Below are 19,368 nucleotides of genomic sequence, written 5' to 3' on the forward strand. Positions count from 1 at the left end.
GGAAGAGACAACACATGCCAAGAGGCCTTGAACTCCAACTGATAAGGAAGGATTAAGAGAACAGGAGCTAATTGCTCCAGTTTGCAGTCCACAGAGCGAGGCAAGGTAAATGTTAATAAGACTAAAAGCTCATTGATTTGGTTTGCATTATAACTAGACTTATCAAAATGGTAGTATTTCAATTGCAGAGCTGAATTCATCAGTTGCTGGGATGCCTGCACACCTCCCCGAGGGCCATCAGCTTCAATTAGAGCCCAGCGCGCTTGCAGGGCACCCCACCAGCAACATCACCTGTGTGCCTCCTCAGAAAGGTGCTACAGACCCTGCTCAAATATTTAACAGCAAATCTCACTGGAAATCCAGCTGGCTGAGGAAAGCAGGGGTGCTGTGTGGGCCTGGAGAGATGTGAATGGGATGTGATGAGTTGGAAATATTTCAAGTAAGAGTATCCCAAGGGCAGCCAGGAGCATCAGTGCAAGCACCAGCCACTTGCTGCAGCACAGGTACCTTCATTGTAATGACTTTTTCTGTACTTATTTCTTCCTTTCCCCTCCCTACACATTAACCCTTCCGCTGCACTGCAGAAGTAGCATCTTGCAGGGTTCAGGTGCCAGGTGGGGCTGGGGATGAGAAAGCCAAGGCAGAGCCGCAGCCCTTTGCTGTCATCACTCCGAACCCAGCTCACCCAGGTCCTGCCTGTCCCTCCTCGCCTTCTCCTTCCGCCCTCCTGATACTTTTGTCAATTCAGCTGCACTGAAAAAATCCCTTCGGATGCTTGCTCTAGGAAAAAGCAACGCAGGGCCATTGCCAAGGATTTCACACATAGCAACCATAGAGGCAGCAAATGTTGTGGCAACTGGATCAACACCCTGAGCATGCAGCAGCCTTTCTACCCTGCAAGGCTTTTTTTCTCCCTCTTCCTCCTGGTTTCAGGCAGATGTTAACGTTTAGTCACTTCTCAGTATTTTTCATCACCGATCGACGTACCCGTGGCCAATGAGTCACCCCGCGCACGCACAGGGCTGCAGTTCAAGCATAACATGTCATTGCAAGATGCTCAGGCTCACACTTGACCTGGATCAAGTCAATGGGCTTCTCTAGGGGAAATGGGGACCCACAAACCACCACCCCCTCAGAGCCTGGGGAACCCCAGGCTGCTCAGCCCTGTACCTTGGGGTCCATACGGAGAAAGTTGTGTGGTCCCCGGCTGCTCAGCGTCGAGCGCTTAAACGTCTTGCTGTGGTGAAAGTGGTAGTAGTTTTCCAAACTTCCAATCTGCAAAAAAGAGAGTGTTTTAAAAAATAAAAAATAAAATATACATACATATATATATATATATAAAAAACCAGGTTTTCCTGTGGCTCACCCCATTTTGGTGCTGGCAGCACCTCTTTGTGTGTTGGTGCAGCTGCGTCTCACAACACAAACCCGATGTTCAGGGAGGGGATGCAGGATGCTGGCACTAACCCCAGTGCCACTGCTAGATGCTGCACCGGCACAACAGAGCGCAGAAAACATTTTTATGAATTTTCACCCATTAAATATATCTTTACAAATCGCCTTCCATCATCTCCCAAGCAGGAATAATGAGATAAAAATGAGCTCAGCAGCTGCAGCAGAGCTGGGGGAGCGGTGCCTCATCCCGCTGCCTTTCCCCACTCGACGCTCCAGTAGCACAAACAGCCCCGTAAGGAGAGGAGAACGCCATCCCTGCTAATCCTGGGATGCTCTGTGGAAGTGCAGGATATAACCATGCTCAACCTGGAGTCACAGATGGCAGCAGGAGTAAAAAATAAAATTAAAATATCTCCAAGCAAACCAGTGATGCTTCCCAAGGGATATATAACACATGCCCCTGCCTCGAGTCCCTCCCCAGTGGTAAGTGCAGCCTGGGAGTGAAGGCAAGCTGGAAAATGCAGCCCCACCAGCTCCCTTCAGCTCAGGAAAGCCCCATGCTTCTCCTTTACAAGTTTTTGCCTTTTTTTTTTTTATTTGCTTGTTTGTTTTGTGGTTTTTGTTGTTGTTGTTGTTTTGTTTTTGTTGAACAGAGCTGAAATGCCCCATATTTGCAGGAAAGCCACACCACCTTGATGAACCCTGGGTGGCTGCGCTGCCTCCAGCCCTTTTATCCCAGCAGCTGGAGACACCTTAACTCCTCTTTTCCAACCCAAAAGCACAGATAAATTCTCATGACTATGCAACAATGCAGCTCTATTGGCCAGACACCACATGAAGAGCATCCCAAAGGGATTCGCAGACTTAGGGATGGGGAAAACCCAAAAGCTGGCTCCCCAGTCACACAATTTTGGTACCAGTTGGGTCTCTGTTAAAAATTCCTTTTCCCTTGAGGCTGGTTTTTTTTCTCCCCTCTGAAAAGACCCACGCCATGGCCAGGAGCTGCTGGGAGCCAGGGGCAGGTCCTGTGCCTGGCTCAAGGGACCAGGGTGAGCTGTGCCATGAGCCTGTCTGCAACCCAGGGGCTGGGGTGACATCCCTGAAGCCACATGTGATATCCCCAGAGCCACATGTGACCCAGGAGCCAGGGTGACATCCCCGAGGCCACACCAGGGCTGGCTACAACAGGACAGGGTGGGGGGAGCAAACAGGTTTGTCCGGACCAGATGCTGAAGCAGATGATGACAACTACTTACATCTTTATCACAATACCTTGAGATGTGCCAGTGCCTCTTACAAGCATTAAATATTTAATTAGTTTTGCTCTGCCTTTTATGCCAGAACGTCATTTCACCAACTTGTCTTTACTGTCGGTAGTGATTTTTGTAATTTGTTTCCACTCAAGCTCTTTAAACACTCTCTCCCCCTCCACCACCACCTTTTTCTTTGCTTTACAGCGTAGCTGTGCATTTTCTGTAACATCTACATGCAAAGTGGCTGCTCACTGCAATCTGCATTTGGTTTTTAACGCCCATTCCTTAAATTCACTTGTACTTAGGAAAGAGAAGGAGGATGCTCCAACGTCCCCATATTGTAGGGAAAATTTGCGTGAGGCTACCCTTCAGGTTCAGCTCCGCATCCACCAGCTCAGCCTTGAGTTTGCAGGGTTATAATATTCAGTTTATTCTCATCTCCTGTCCCTCTGGCACTCATCATAACAGGATCACGCTCCATAAACAAGCATCGGCTGAAGAAGCACTTCTGTTTCCCACCAGAGTGGGCTTTTCAGAAACAAATGCAAAATTACCACGCAATGCAAATCTGCAAGAAGACAGGGAGGGAGAAAACCCATCCCAAGGTCTGGGGATGTCTGGTGAGAGCAGCAGGAGAAGCACTCTGTGCTCCAGGTTCTTTATTTTCCTGGGATTTATTGAAGGAAAAATAAGGAAAAACCTTCTTAAGTTGAGGCTAACTTGAAAACCAGCCCCACTCTGAGCAGAGGTTGGACCCAGTGACCTCCAGAGGCCACTTCTACCTGAGCTATTCTAAGGAGAAAAATTCAAAATTGCCATTTCTTTTTAAATGCAAGAGTATTCTTTCTCCTCCTTGAGGTCAGCCAGCTTGGTGGGGGCTCAGCAATGCAACCCCTATGGATGGGACTACTGGAGACACCCAAAAGATCTGAGTTTTCTCCTGCACACAGCACCAAGGTAGTTTTCTTCTCCCCTGTTAACTGAGGCAGAGGAAGCCCTGGTTGGTTCCACCATGCTCAGCTGAGCTGCAGATCTTGGAGCAATTCAGAAGCAACATGAATGTGTTTTGCTCCCCACAATGCCATTGTCACTATGCAAGGGGTGTCAATGGCTCCACTTTCAAAAAACCACACACCTGCCAGTGTCATCCAGCCAAATGGGGAAGAGTTTGAAGATGAAGGAGCTTCTCATGGCTTCAGTGGGACCCACGTAGTTAGAGATGGATGGCAAAAGGATGAGAAGCAACAAGTCGCAAGGGGAGAAATCCTAACTGGGTATAAAGACAAATTATTTGGGTAGGATGGAGACACATGGGCCTGGGGAGATGGTGGGATCTCGATCCTTGGAGAACTTCAAATCTCACCCAGTTGAGGCTCCATACAGCCTGATTTAGCCCCCAAGTTAATTGGGGGGGGAGGGGGGGGGGGTTGGGCCAGAGACCTCCAGAGGTCCTTGCCAAGAGGGAGTACTCCACAAATACTTAACATTGTTAAAAAGAGGTATGATTGCAAGGGGGTCATCCACCTCCCAACCTGCTTTTCCATTCCCCTTCTCCCACAAATCCCCATGCTGCCTGCTGGGCCCCCACAAAGGCACGGAGGCTGGAGAGGCACTGGGAGACACTCCTGCAGCAGCATCCATCCCTGCCCTGCCTCATTAACAGCCATTAGTATTTCCAACAGTTTCAAGGTTGCTGGCAGCTAATGAGATATTGCAAAGGAGAGCTTTTTGGGAGCTGTACACCACCAATGGCAGCCCTAGAGCCCGTAAGAGAATTGCTGAGCCTGTTTCTTCCCTCCTCATCACAGCAAAGTCCTCCAGCATTTCACCCAAACCAGCCCATTTCTGGAAAACACTAGCATCTGTGCTGGTGTCCTGCAGGAGGACGGATCGGGCTGGGGAGGCCAAGCCTGGTCTCCTCCTGGGGACACCACCCACGCCCAGCAGGCACAAGGGCCTTCAGGAATGTCATTCTCAAATGGTCACAGCTGGATTCAGCCCAGTAAGGACAGAGCCCAGGGCTGCAAGGACACCATCGCTCCAGCCTCCTCCAGACAACAAACATCCAGGAAAGCTCCAATTCCAGCCCCAAATGAATCCTGCCCACCTCCTGCACCACAGAAGAGACTGCTGAGCACATGAGAGCCCTCCCAAAATGCAATGCTTTGGTCATCGCACAAGGAAAAATAAATCAGATAAATCTCGTTATTGGGATAGGAACAGGCTCATCACCACCCCAGGATGGCAGTGGAGGTGCTGCCTAGGGCACCAGCACCACACAGCCCTTGGCCAGGGCCTGTCCTGGTTCCTCCCAGCCCAGCACAGGGAGGAACAAGCAGCCATTTGGGGGTGTAAAGTCTTTTCCTTTTGTTTAATTGTTTACTTCACTTCAATAGAAGTTGATGAAAATGATTCCCCAAGAAAAATGTCACTCTACTGTGAGCCAGAAGGATTTAAAATTGTCTTGGTGGCTGAGCTGGGCATGGCAACATGGGAGGACAGCTGGGAGATGGGGCAGACACGGGTGTGTGCAATGCCCTTCCCAGCTAAGAATGTGTCAGCAGACCCCAGGATTGCATCTCAGAGGAAAAGAGCTCACCAGCCAACAACTGAGCCTTCCTTGCACCCAGCTGTGCTACCTCCGTGACCATCACCTCTCCTCCTCCCTCAACATGTGGGACTCCACCATTTGCCTCCACCTAACCCTCTCCCCATGGCATGGTGACAGCCCCTTGGCAGGGTTTTCCAGCAGGACCAGGACCCCAGGGAGGGCACGAATCACCAGGAACAGTGCTGTCCCCAGCAGCCCCATGGGCAGAGGACGTGGCAGGGGAAGCTGGGGACACCCAGGCCCCCACAAGCACAGGGAAAGCATTTCCTTGGGGTTTGACCACAGACAAGCTCCTGTGGGAAAAGCCCCAGGGTCTTGAAAGCTGAAGGCAGGGTACAGAGAGCAGCTGGGGAAGCCCCAGCGGTGCAGGACCTCCCAGCATCCGCGGGAAAGGCGGGAGCCAGGAACAACCTGATGCAACCGCAGAAATATTTCCCTTGCTCTCCAGCCTGCGCGGAGCTGCCCCGGGAAAGGGCTCAGGGGGGAGGGAGAGATGCTCCAATGGGGCCATGTTGTGCCCATGGGCCACACGCCTCTGATATTATGGGGATGAGCTTGGGAAAGCCGGAATGTTGGTGAGAAACAAATGCTCCAGTGGGCAGGGACACAGCAAAACCCCAACCCAGGAGCTGACGTGAGGCTGATGCAAACCAGGAGAGTGGGAAGCTCAATCAGATATTCTCTGGCTGAAGAGGGATAAACATCGAAAAGCTCTTTGGGTTGCACAACAGCATTGACCCGGCCCTGTGATAGAGGCATTTGAATAATTTAAGTGATTTTCTCCTCAGTGGGGCAAGAGCCAATCACAGCAGGTAGGGGATGGAGGGTAGGACATGCAGGGTTGTCCCCCATAGACACTGGTGCAGGAAACACCGTCCCAGATTCAGCCTTCCCCCCCACAAATTTGTTTACACAGCACCTCGTGACTTTAATTATACTTAAAAGCAGGGTTGCAATATAAAGCGAGGATATAATTTATGGTCCAGGAGACACCTTGGGCAGGAAGACAACCTGAAGTGCCACCCAGCCAGCAGAGCGCTGAGCAGTGCGGAAGGTAATAAACTCCGGAGGAAGCTCTGAGGACACCAGCCCATATCTGGGCTTACACAGAATGAAGAAATTGACAGGAAAAAGGAGCTGCCGTGATGAAAGTCACCTTAAACCATCCGTGTTCTGCGGGGGATGGAAAGCAAAAGTTCCTCGTGTTCTCAACATCTCCGATAAACCCGGTGCCAGAGAGTCCAAAGTTTGTTAAATCCACAAATGTAACTCGCCGGGATGGGAGGAACTTGTGCAACCCGCAGCCACTGTGGGAACGGATTGTGCGGGGCGAGGACACCCCGAGGAGCGGCGGCCAAGGTGAGGGGAACGGAGTCGGGGCTGCCCGGCCGCCCCCCCGTGCCAAATCGCTCCGCCAGCATCGCTGCATCGTCCTCATCCCGCCGCTCCGGGGGGCGGGAGGGGCCCATCTCCCTGGGACCCCCGGCACCACCCCTGTGGCGACAGACCGGGCAGCTCCGCGGGACCCCTGGCAGTTTCCCGAAGCCGGGACCGACAGTGCAAGACCCTCGGCAGGTCCCCACTCGCAGGATCCCCCGCAGGTTGCCGGTGTCGGGACCCCCGGCAGCTCCGGCCCCTCGGGACCCCCGACATCTTCCCGGGACCCTCCGCAGACCCCCGGTGTAGATCCCTCTGCAGCTCCCGGAAGCCCCGACAGTTCCCGGGAGCCCCGACAGTTCCCGGGAGCCCCCGCACCTCTCCACTCCCGGGACCCCTGACAGCTCCACGACCCCAGGACCCCCTCAGGCTCCCAGTACGAGCCCCCTTTGCATTCTCCGCTCCCGGTACCCCGGCATCTGCCCGCCCCCCGGTGCTCCCCTCTTCCGCTTACCTGCCCCAGGCTGATGTACCCGTAGGCGGCGGCGAGGCGGGCAGCCTCAGCGGGGCCCCCTCGCACCCGCACGGCCCAGTGGTTGGTGTAGACGGTGCGGGAGGGCTCGGCCGCGGCTCCGCACCCGCTCAGCGCCAGCGGCAGCGCCAGGACCAGCAAGCAGAGGCGGGAGGACGGCGGAGCGGCCGCGCTCCCCGGGCCGGGGCCGGCTGCGGCGGGCATGGTGCGCTCCGCGGTGCCGAGCTGGGCGGAGCGGGGAGCTGCGCCTTTTAAAGCGGCCCCGGAGCCCGGCGGGGGCGGGGGGATGCTCCGGGCGGGGTGGGGGGGAGGGTGGAGGCAGCGGGGAGGGCCCGGCCGGGCGGCAGCGGCGGGTAAGCGGGCGCCCGAAGGAGGGGGGGCGGTTTCTGAGCACCCCCTTGCATCCCCCTGCCTGCCGCCGGGCGTCCCGCCTGCCATTCCTGCACCCCCCGTGTGTACGCGGTACTGCTTCCCGGATAACCGCCTGCATCTCCCCGGGTGTCCCCGAACAACCCCTTGCATCCCCTTTCATGTCCCGGTCCGCTCCGCGGAAACCCCGCTTTACACCTCAGCATCCCCCCTGCGAGCCTCGGTGCAGCCCCCCGGCAAACCCTCTGCATTCCCCTGCATCCCCCCTACATGTGAACCGGACACGTCCTGTGCCCCCTGCATCCCCCCTGCATGCAGCTGTGCTGCTTTCCAGAAACCCCCCTGTACACCCCTGCATTCCTCTGCACCCCATTGCATGTCCTGCTGCTGCTTCCCAGATACACCCCTGCGTGTCCCCGGACATCCCTCTGCATTCCCCAGCACTGCACTCTGGGTTTCCCCCTGCACCCCCCAGCATCCTCCTTTGTGCCCTCGCATCCCCAAGGCAGCTCCTCATGTGTCCTCCCAGTCTGGCCCCCCGGGGCAGCCAACCCGAAACCCCCCATCACTGCCCTGCATCCCCCAGCACTGAGCCCTTGGCATCCCGCCTGTATATTCTCCCCTCTCCCTGCATGCCCCCAGGCATCCACCACCCCTCATCTCTGCACTACCCCCATAGGCATCCCCCATTGCACCTCCTCCCTGTATCCCTCCAGCTCTGGTTCCCAAATCCCCCTGGCATCTTCTCTGCACCCCCCAGCATTACCCGCCATGTATCCTTGGGCATCCCTCCTGCACCCCAGGCAAACTGCAGCAAATTTTGGGGCAGGATTCCTCAGGTGACCTTGGCTGTGGAGCACTGGATGGGCACAAGGGGTACCACAGGGAGCCATGGGCACAGGCAGAGGGGCTGGAGAGTCTTTGCCTCCCACAGGCACCGTTCAAAGGACAGCAGAAAGCTCGTGGGATATTAGAAAATAGGCTTTGTTAGGGAGAAGGCAATGGCGCATACAAAGGATGGGCTCAGGAGCGGGTCAATGATGCTCTGTTCCACAGCCCTCCCTGCCAGCGCAGGAAGAGGCCTGCAAGTAAGCTGAGAGCTCCCCAAAACGAAGCCGTGTTTCGCTCGCATCACATCAGAGCTTTGCTCACATCACATCAGAGCTTCACCTACATTACATCAGAGCTTCAGAAATGCCCCCGTTCAGCCCCCAGGGCTCGGTGATGAGCTGGAGATGAGCTCAGGAGCTGTGCCAAGCGCTGCAGCTGCAACCACAGGCTCTGGCCAGCATACCCTCAGGGTGGCTGTGATTCCCGGAGTGGGTGTTGTCTGTTTTCCAGGCCCTGAACAGATTTGAGAGGTATTTGGGGTACAAGCCATGGCTGCCAAACAAAGTGCTTACAGTGCCCTTGTAGCCGCCCCCAGCCCCATCCATCTGAATGCAAATACCTTCCCAAGCCCCAAACAGCTTTGCAAACCCCACTTAAGTGCAGCCCCCAGGCACGAGGGCATCTGGAAAGCCATGCCAGTGGCAAGGAGGGGGGATGGGGTGGTTGGAGGGAACGCGGAGTGCATGGTACATCCCATCACTAAAGCCAGAGGGAAAAATCATGGCCTTATCACCATGTGTTTGTACCAGTCCTGCCAGCGGGCAGGCGAGCTACTGACAGGCTGAGTTAATAGGAAAGTCCTCCCTAGCTCAGCAGCAAGATTAAACCAAGGGAAATTTATAGGGAGCCTGTTCTGCATCAGACAGGACCAAAATCCTCCGGCAGCTCCCGCTCTGGGCTGGATCTGGCCCACTCACAGCCACAAATACATGGAGAGGGGCAGACGGAGGCGTGTCGCTGTGCCAGCAGCAACCTTGTCCCATGCAATTAGAAATATCAACAAAATGAGGATTTGGAGGGCTTGTGTGCGCAGATGGAAGGTGTTGTGCCGGCACCAGGGATGGGACAATTTGCTGCCACAGGCAAAGGGGAGTTTGGTGACTCTGTAATTGCCATAAGCTGTTGCTTGTGGAAATCTTTGCTGGCAACAGTCACCATGTGTGGGGATGTCAGAGCTGGTGTCAAGGCTTGTCATCCCAGGAGCCCTCACAAGGCCACCCCCCGAGCTGCCCAGGCAGGCCTGATGGGTTTGTGCGTGGCCATTTCTTCTGATTAAGCAGTAAAGGGTGGTTTCCATTAGTACAAGCACACTGTGAATCCATTCCCATCTAGTTTATGGGCTTTTCCTCAAGTTTTCCATTGGTTAAGGTGCATGAGATGAATGAGCAAGGCTGGCGGGTGCTATGTGTGCGACACACATCAAGAGAGACACAGAGGAAAGGCAAGAATAGGTAAGAAACCTCATCTCTTTGCTATCACAACATCCACTTCGCCCTGCTGGGGAAAGTCGGGGGGGCTGCCTGATGTCAGCAGGGGCTGCAAAGGAGGGAAAAAATGGGGAGGAGAGAGGGAAGAACAGACTCTGGCAGCTGCAGGAAGGGTTTAGGGTTTGATGGTAGGAAAAGCTTTCTGATGGTAAATGGAGTGAATATAGGAAGGGGGTTGCCTGGGGGGATGCGAAAGCCTCTGCTTTAGGTGATAGAAGACAGGCAAATCCCCGCGGAGCCAGGATGAATCTGTGCCCAGGAGTGCTCTGCATCCCACTGCAAGAGCCCCATGGGCAACAAAACCCAGCAGCATCCTGCATCCCAAACCTTACATCCCGAGGCCATTGATTGTGACTCCAGACGTATCGGCTCAGGGGATAATTTGTTTGCACCAATAAAACTTTGTGGTCTGTCATGGGTTTGGCGGTGCCCAGCTCAGCCTTGCCTGAGTGCTGACTGCAACACTGCAACCCGCGTTTCAGTGTCCCCCAGTCCCCACATCTCTCCTGTCCCCTGTCCTGCTGCCATGATTTTGAAATTCAGAGCATAGCCCTTTATGTCCTGGATGGCAATTTTCCTGGCCAAGCCCACAGGGTTACCAGGGGTGTCAGGAAAACCAGACTTTGGCCCCACGTGCTTTGCAATGAATGCAGACTAAGGCAGAGGCTCCGTTTTAACAGTTTTCCTGAGATTATTTGAAAACACAGAGAATTACTGTGAGAAATCGGTGATGCAATAAATTTTGTGAGCTGAGCAGTTAAACAGAAGCTGCTGCAAAGACAGCGCGGAAAGAGGCGCTGCTGAACCAGTAACGTTCAAACCCTGCTGAATTAAATTTGTAATAATCCTGGCAGTTTTATATCTGTCCATGAATTACAGTTAAAATCCCACCGCATACCATGAATGCCCATTGCTTCTTATAGTAGTAAGACTACAGTGAAGAGTTTGACTAGGATGCAGCAGGGGAGAATGTCATTTAAACCCTGGTTCTTTGAAAACCAAGCCCTTCCGTGTCTTTTTAAGGCAAGTGCAGGAAAGGAAAGTGCAAATAAAGCACCCAAAAGCTGCTATTTTTGCAGGGGAGGGCTGGCAGTGGGGCAGGCGGAGGGAGCGGGGCAGTGGGAGCTGTGCCTCTGCGTGCTGCATTGCAAGAAGTTAAGCAAATAAAAGCAGTTTTGCAAACACACACACATGGCCCAGAGGTGTTCCCGGGGTGCTGGGACAGGGTGGCCACTCGGCTCAGGGCCAGCGGGACCCACAGCATGGCCGAGCCAAAACCCCGCCGGGACCTGGCCATGGGAGCTGAGGTTTTATCCTTCGCATGATGAGGGCCTGTCAACATGGAGATTACAGCAAAAATCAGGTCAAAACCCATTTATCTGACCTGAGCAGAGCCCACGTGTGTGTGTCCCAGGGACACACAAGTGGGGCCATTGCAACGCTGGTGACTGCAAACCTGCTCTGGCCAGAGAGCCCAGCAAAGCCCAGCCACAACTGGGTGCAATCGTTAATAAAGGGCACACGGTAATTAAACTGGCATACCTGGAAATAGCTCTTTCTGTAGCTCCCAGGCTTAACCAAATGAGTGAAATTTGCACTGGCATAATTAAAGCGATGTGGTTCACAATCTTGTCTGCACGGGGGAGTTACTCTGCAGATTGACTCTTCGCTCTCTGGTGAAAGCCCATGTGGAAAAACCCTGTCCAGCTCCAGCTCCAGTTCCTGCCCAGCTCCAGCGCTGCCTAACCCAACCTCTTGCCATCAGGGTGCCCATTAACACCAGTTCATTAACACCAGCCTTCAAACCTGTCCAGCAGCCCGATGCCCTCAGCATCCACCTGTAGTGGTGGTGGCAAAACACGGGGCTCTCGGCCGCTGTCACCACTCCTGTCCAGGGATTTATTAACCTGAAGAAGAAATCGGTATTGTTGCATTTATATCCATGCTTCTCAAACAATCTCTTTTTTCTCTGCTTGTCCTTCCAGGTGTTAACCCCAGGTTCACTAGTGGCCATATGGTTTGGTTTCTGTTGTATTAATGGTAAAATCCTGAGAGCAAGCGAGCTCCCCATGAAGCTCACCAGTGGAAAATAAGACTTGGGGACACTGGAGCAGCATCCCCACAGCTGATGTGTCACAGGGATGCTGGCAATGCCACCAGCACTGTCACCGCTCAGCAGCCACCGGCTTTGCGCCCGGGAAACCCCTGGGTGAACCCCCAGGAGATTCGTGCTCAATGGAAAAATGTTACCCTTGCCTTTTTCTTTTCCTTCCTAGATCTGGTTTAAGCTGTTTTCAGACCAAAGAGGTGACATCAAATGTGATGGAGAGGAAGGAGGTGGTGGAGGAAGGCCTGGGAAGGTGGGGGACAAGTGACAGCTCCACGTCCTGGACACAACAGCCCAGGGATGGGGAAACTCATTTCAAAGTGCCCAAATCACACGTTTTAGAAACCTCTGATCCCTGGCAGCTCTCAGTGAGAAATGGGGAGAATTACAGAGAAAAAAGGGCTTCTGCCAGGGTGAAAGAGCTCAAAACCACAGGGACAGCCAAGGAGGGATGTGCTGATGGGTTTCTTTCATCCAGCATCCCTTCCAAGCGTTGAAGACAGAAGCAAAAGGGATTTAAATTGGAGATTAGAGAGGCTGCCCGACTGCAGTGATGCACTCGGAGTATAGAGAGCGGAGCATCCCCAGCGCCAGAGGTTTTAGCTGTAATTACACCAACATCTGTCCAGCGACGGTTGGGACTTGCGTAGTCACTGCGCAGCTCCAGGCTGGGCTGGAGCTCTCCCACAGGCTCCTTCTGCTCTGCTTTTCTGTGATTTCAGAGAAATCTGGATTTTCTTTTTTTTTCTATCCAATGTGTTCTTTCTCTCCAGAAAGATTAAATCTCGACTGTCAGGAACTGGTGTAGCGGGTGAGATGATTTCCCAGACTAGTCAAAATGTCATCCTGGTAAGAATGCTAGTAATAAAAAATTTTTAAAAAGAGCCCACTACAGACTCAGGCCTGTAAAAATATCCAAAAGATGGATCTGGAAGTTTAGAAACAATTGAAACTCAGCAGTGAAAGGGCACTCTGGGGACAATCAGGCCCAGCACAGATATTCATAGTGGGGGGAAAAAATCAATAAGTTAAAAAAAAAAATAGTGTGCTTGCTCTTGAATTAAAAGAAAGGAACAAACCCAGATTTTTTTTTACCTATCTCAAATAGCTTTGGGGCTTATTATTGTTTTGGAAATCAGGGCAAGGAAGGAAAAGCCCAAGGTGGTGGGATGGAGAGATGCTCCAGCTCCCCGTGGAGCTGCACCCGGGTTGTCCTGGCTCCCGCTCGCTGTGTTTTGGGACACCTGGGATGCAGGAGGGATACTTGGGATGCTAATCCCTGAGGAGAGGGTGCTGGAACAGGACCCCAAGGGTCTGTCCTGGTGGCACCCACCCCACAGGACACCGCTCGTATGTGGGGTAGGAATCCTTCCTCCTCCTCTCTCAGTCCCCACCACCATCCTGCTTCATCCAGAGCACCAAACTGGGAAAGAGCAGCAGAGCCAGGAGGAAGCTGGTGACAAACCCAGCCCCACCCCTGGAATAGCAGGTTTTGGAAAAGCCGGTTACGCCGGCGCCGTGTTGTCACCGTGCGGAGGAGGATATTTTGGGTCCCTCTGAAGGAATCGCAGCCATCGCTGTTCGGGTGGCAGCTCCAGGGCTGAAATTGGGCTCAAAAATTGGACTCCTGCGAGGGCTGGGGTGGATTTTGCAAATCAAATGCAACTCTTTTACTTCATCCCCAGCTCAGGTGATGGATGTCCCCAAGAACCCAGCTGTGGCCAGCATAGGATGAGACCCCCCACACTGTGTTTTCATTCCCCAACAAACCCCACTGCACTGAGGGGAGCAACACACAGGGAGAGAGATGCGCCTGGGGGTGGAGAGATGCAAAGATCAAACCGGCAACGATGTCAAAATAAAATCCGACAGCCCAGGGAAAGCACGGCATGTCCATGCCGAGGCTATCACTTATGCCAATTAAAAAAAACAACGAAAAAACCCACCAAAACCAAACAAAAAAATTGGCATGGCACAAAGGAAAGTGGCGTGGTATTTCCTGAAGAGGGTGTGGGGAGCATCCTTGGAAAGCCTTCCCTGCACAATGTGCTTGCTGTTTCCAGAAAAATAAAGTTTGCTGTGACCCACCTGTCCCTGAAAAGCAGCTATTTAGGGCTGTAACATGGTCAGCCTGGAGTCGGTGGCTGCGTCTGTCCGGGCACCTTTGCCAGGCTCTGGGCTTTGGCTTTTTACCTGCAGCTCTTTAATTGCTGCAAAATACCCTGAAAATAATAATTAAAAAAAAGCAGGAGAGCTGCCCAAGCACCATGTGTTCCCAGTTTAAGGTATTTCCCCCTCAACTTTTGGCTGGTGGCTTTTAAACCTCCCCAGAGCTGTGCCTCTGGTCCCCTTTTGGGGACATTTTGGCCCCAGTTGGGAATTTGGGGGCTCAAAGCCTGGTGGGCAGTAGTTTTGGGGTTTGCTGGAGAGACAGATGTGGGAGTGTCCCCTTGGGGCTGTGGAGGGGCTCGGCTGCCTTTCCCTTGGGGAAGGGACAGTTTTTGGCAGAGAAGGGGGTGTCCTGTGGGTCAGTGTCACATGTGTCCCCGCATCCTCTGGAAAGCCAGGACTGGGACTCAGTCCCCATCTCAGCATCAGGGGACACTCAGGGCTCACCAAGGTTGTTCCTGGAAGTTTCGGCAGCGTTACAAGATTTGCCAAAGCCTCATCTCCAAGAGGTGCTACCTTTGGCATGGTATTTCACAGGGGGAGCATGGAAAACAAACACAACCCCACAGCTTGGGTGTTGTTTTGTTTTGTTTCCCAGTCTCTGCTCAGAAGCTGCAGTCAGGCGGTATTTGGGCGATCAGATCAAATCCAGCATTTTCTGGCCAGACGCGATGCTGAAGAGAAGCAGCTCCACCTAGGCAGGCGCTGGTGCTAAAGCAGAGCCGACCCTACACCAGTTCAACCATCAACCATCCACTATCAACCAGCATCTGTGCTGGGGACCGCACCAGCAGCATCAACCTGCAGCCAGGCTTGGAACCAGCACCAACCTCCCAAATCTTGCAGTCAGTTTGGGCTGAGAATTCAAAGTTTCCCTTTTGGATATCTCCCAAAAAACCTCTGATGTTTATTTTCTTTCCTGATGAGGCTGCAAAATTGGGGGCAAACCCACCTATTTTCAGCAAATGTCCATTTGCATCCTGCAAAGGCAGCCTGAGATCCATGGGAGGGGGGCAAATCCTTCAAGAATCAAAACTCCACAGTAATAAAAACCCCATCCCAGGTTGAAAAAGACTTAAAAAAACACAAAATCAGCCAAAGGTGAAGGAGGGTTTTATGGAGCCCTGGACGCGTCTGGATATAGTCCCATAAAAATCAGCATTAGCTGCTGGTGGTGAATATTGACTTCCCCGCAGGAGACAGCAGGAAAGATGTTAACCTGGTCTTGTTTTGAAAGCCACTTATTATTCCTCATCAAACATAATTATACATCAAACCTGACTGAGATGGCCAACTGAATTTTGAACACACATTCATGTAGTTCAACAGGGAAAAAAAAACCCCAAACCCAGCATTTGTTGAATCCCAGCCAGGTTCTGAGTGTTAAAATAGATGCTGCTAATGGCTTGGGGAAGGGGGGGTTACAGCTTCGTTTAAGCTTTGCCAATTAAATGTTTATTATTCACCAATTAAGCAGAAATCAACCTGGTTTTAAGTGATATCTGATTAAACAGATCCTGTAGATCAGCCTGGACTGTTAACTGGGGGAGAGATGCTCTCCACACCAGCCCTGGGGGATGCTCGGACCAGTCAGGGTTTCTACCCACCCTGCCCACAACAAATCTTTTCTTTCAGCCCCACTCCCAAGGGAAACACACCCCACGGACCCACCTGGGAAGAGCAAAACCTTTCGGAGCCAGGAAGGAAATGGGAAAGAAATGAAAAGGGGAAAATTAGCCACATGCAGAGGGGGCTTGTCCCCCTGCTCGGCAGGTTGCTGCTGCTCGGCACGCACGGGGCCATGCCCATTCACAGGTTTTTCTAAATATTATCCCAATTTTTTTTTTTTTCCAGTTCCCAGATAAATGGGCCTCTTCAGCAGGATTTAAGCCCTCTCTGTTCCAAAATTTTCTTGAAGGCAGCCCAGGAAACGTTTGGGTTATACTGAGCTGCTGAATCCCGCTTTCAGGGCTGAGCTGCAAGTGGGTTTTCTGAGACAATAAAGAGGCAGTGTTGGGTTTTTTCCTTGTTTCACCGGGAAATATGAAGGAAGCCATGTTGCCCCTTCATCTTCCTTTCTTTCTGACTCCTCTTCCACACTGTGGTCTATCTTTCCCATGTCTTCCTTTGGTCTTCACAGATTTCTGAGCATGTTTCCAGCTCCATTCAGAGAGGGCACTTTGCAGTCTCTACCCAAGATGTGTTCCCTCTGCAATAGTAAGTGGTGTCTGAAGGTAAACAACACAAACAAAACCCTCAAAAATCCCCTTGAAACATTAATCCAAAGGGTCTTTCCTTGCAGTTGCCTTTGCTCTGGTGTCCCCACCAAGCTCTGAATTTTTCTGCTGTGGCTGGGATGAGAGGGAAGACATTTTCAAGCCTGATGAGACATGACCTGTGCCCACTGACCTTCTCCCAGTCTGGTTTGTCATCATGAACAGCAGATCGTGCTGTGATGGCCAGCACTGGTTGGAGGAGCACAGGTGGCCATGATGCCCCACAGCACCCCATGGATGAGCAAGATCATCATCCCATGCAGAGCATCCCCATCTGCAGAGCATCCCCTGAGCTGCAAGGGGTCCCTGCATCCCTCTAGCAAAGCCACAGCACCCGAGGGAGCTGAGGAAAATGCCCATGCAACTGTCTGGGGGTGATGGAACCAAAGAAAATGTAGGGAAGGGCAAACAATGAGCCAAATTTGGGAAAATTTCAGTACAAGGAGTGACTTTCCTCTGAGGACTGGGTAAAGTGACCTGCACAGGCTCCTTCCAACCAAAATTGTTCTGCATTGAGGATGTTGCAAGCCCAGCGAGCCCAGCATGGGTGAGCAGGGACGATTGCTCACCACCTTGTCCCAGGTGAGCAGCAGGTGGCACTAGATGACCCAGGTGGCTCAGCCAGCCCAGGGGAGGTGGCTTTGCACAGCACTTGGGCAGGATGACCAGCCCTTGGCCACAGGGACACAGAGGGTGTGAAGCTCCAGGGAGAAACAGGGTGAGGGACTGGAAGGAAAAAATAAAAGTTGTGACTCTGGGAGTCTCTGATGGGTGGGAGGGGAGCAAGGGGAGACTCAGTATGGGGGGGACGTTGCTGAAGGATTTGCCTGACCTCATCCTCTGCCCTGGACATCTACAACTGGTCCTTACTGGGCTGGCAGGGGCAGAGGGAGGTGATGTTATCCAGGTACTGAGACACATGGGTTCCATGGGGACTTGTCCTTGGGAGATGCCACCTAAGATATGCAGAAGTGTCCCCAGAGAGATGCCCAAGGGGGTCCAGCCCTGGTGCTGGGACAAGCTCGGTGACCAGGGATGTGGCACTGTCCCTTGTCCCCCCTGGGCTCCCGATGCTGGAGCCAGGAGCGTCCCCTTTTCCAGAGCTGTGGGATGGGGCATGAAGAGGGAGACAGCCCCGTGGGTCCTGTGGTGTCCCCTGCCCATACCCATCCTCTGGGGTGATGTGGGGGCTGCGTCCACACATTCAGATTGGACATTAGGAAAAAATTATTCCTGGAAAGGGTTGTTGGGCATTGGAACAGGCTGCCCAGGGCAGTGGTGGAGTCATCACCCATGGAGGGGCTGAACAGACATAGGGTTGAGGATTTTAGGGACACGGGTTAGTGGTAGAGTTAGGTTATGGCTGGACTCGATCTTAAGGGTCTCTTCCAACCAAAATGATTCTATGATCTCCTCCCATCGTTAATTTACCCCAGAGCATCTCTCAGACCCAGGGCAGGAAAATCTCCTGCAGGGCCGTGTCACAGGTGTGACACCGGGATCAGCCGGGGGTGTCAAAGAGATGCCCCAGCAGGCTGAGCCCGGGGAGCCCTGTCCGCACCCCGACACCTGCCGGTGCTCCGGGCCGGCACTAGGTGGGGGTGGCACCACACGGCACTGGCCGCGCCGGGGATGGACAGCGGAGGAAGGTCAAGAGGAAGGTCTGGGAGGAAGGTCAGAGCCTGGGCTGCAGGCAGGGCTGCTGCTGGAAGCCTTGCCCATAGAGCAGCGGGGTGTCAGGGGTGCAAAGGACTGATGGGCTGGGCTGAAAGGGGCCGAAGGGAAAGGCTGCCGGGGAGGGATGAAGCATGGGATGCAGGAGGCAGCACGGCAGGGATGCAGGAACTGGCATGGCAGTGATGCTGGGGGCAGCGTGGCGTGGATGCAGGGGGCAGCGTGGCAGGGATGCAGGGGGCACCATGGCAGGGATGCTGGGGACAGCACTGTCAGGCTGCTGAGACAGGTGTAAGTGCAAAGGCTGCAGCTGTAAGAAAGTCTGAGGCCCTCTCTTCACCCCTCTCAGGCTCATAAATGCCCCAGGCCAGGGCAGAATTGCCCTCTGCAGCCACCCTAGCCAGCACAGCCGAGGTAGCACACAAGAACATCCCAGGGGGGCTGCAGCAAGCCCCCCACCTGCCCTTGCAGGAATATTCTCCCCTCGCCACACACCTGTCAAGGAACAGAGTGGGACAAGCACCAGGCACTTGCTTTGACTCGGCCTGAGCATCGCTGGATACTGCAGCACCCAGGTCTCACAAGTAGCAGCAGGTTCTGAAAAGTGTTTTGAATTTTTTGGTGTTTCGTCCCTCTGAATAGGAGTATTTTCCTTTCCAAGCAGCCTTTCCAGAGGGAGATGCTGCCCAGGTTTTGCGGCAGTTGGTGCCATGCAGAGATCAGCCCCAAACTGCACTGGGAGGGATTCACACATCCAAAGGGGTCCTAAGGAGAAATGCCATTAAAGAAAAGGAAAATTATCTTTTTATTTTCTTTTTTATTATTTGTTTGTTTGTTTGTTTGTTTGTTTTTCTGGACAGTGAGAGCCTCGTCCAGGCTGCAGAAAGGCATTGGCAAATGTCACTTGACTTCTCGAGCCAGTGTCCTTGAGCCTGCATCTCCAGGGGATGCAAATGCCTATGTAACACCCAAGAAGGGTGAAAAAATAAAATAAATAGTGTGATTTCACATAGAGCAGAAATTAAATAAGTTCACAGCCTGGAGGAGTCACATGTGAGCACATCGCAGCCTTTTTCCTGAAAAACATCCAGAAACCCGTGAGATTGATCCTGCCCCAGGGTCCTGCTCTTCAGCTCCCAGTGGGCCCTTTGGTGTTGCCTCACCGGCATCTCCTAGGGCTGAGGTGCTTCCCCAGAGGGAGGAAGGGATTTGTTTTATATTTGTTGG

The 19,368-nt window shown here is 53.2% G+C and overlaps 1 protein-coding gene across 1 annotated transcript in view; it reads right to left on the reverse strand.

Annotated features, from left to right (window-relative positions):
- PCSK6 (proprotein convertase subtilisin/kexin type 6) overlaps positions 1–7,372 on the reverse strand; it is a gene marked incomplete at both ends in the record, with an annotated part of 34,333 nt that extends 26,961 nt beyond the window's left edge. The window contains 2 exons of the mRNA XM_080351384.1: positions 1,171–1,275; positions 7,151–7,372. Of these exons, the coding sequence (XP_080207510.1) occupies positions 1,171–1,275; positions 7,151–7,372 (327 nt within the window). The remainder of the gene's footprint in view (positions 1–1,170; positions 1,276–7,150) is intronic.
- Positions 7,373–19,368: the final 11,996 nt, after the last annotated feature.

The sequence above is a fragment of the Nesoenas mayeri genome, assembly GCF_963082525.1.
Source record: "Nesoenas mayeri genome assembly, chromosome: 11".
In the NCBI taxonomy this organism is placed as follows: domain Eukaryota; kingdom Metazoa; phylum Chordata; class Aves; order Columbiformes; family Columbidae; genus Nesoenas; species Nesoenas mayeri.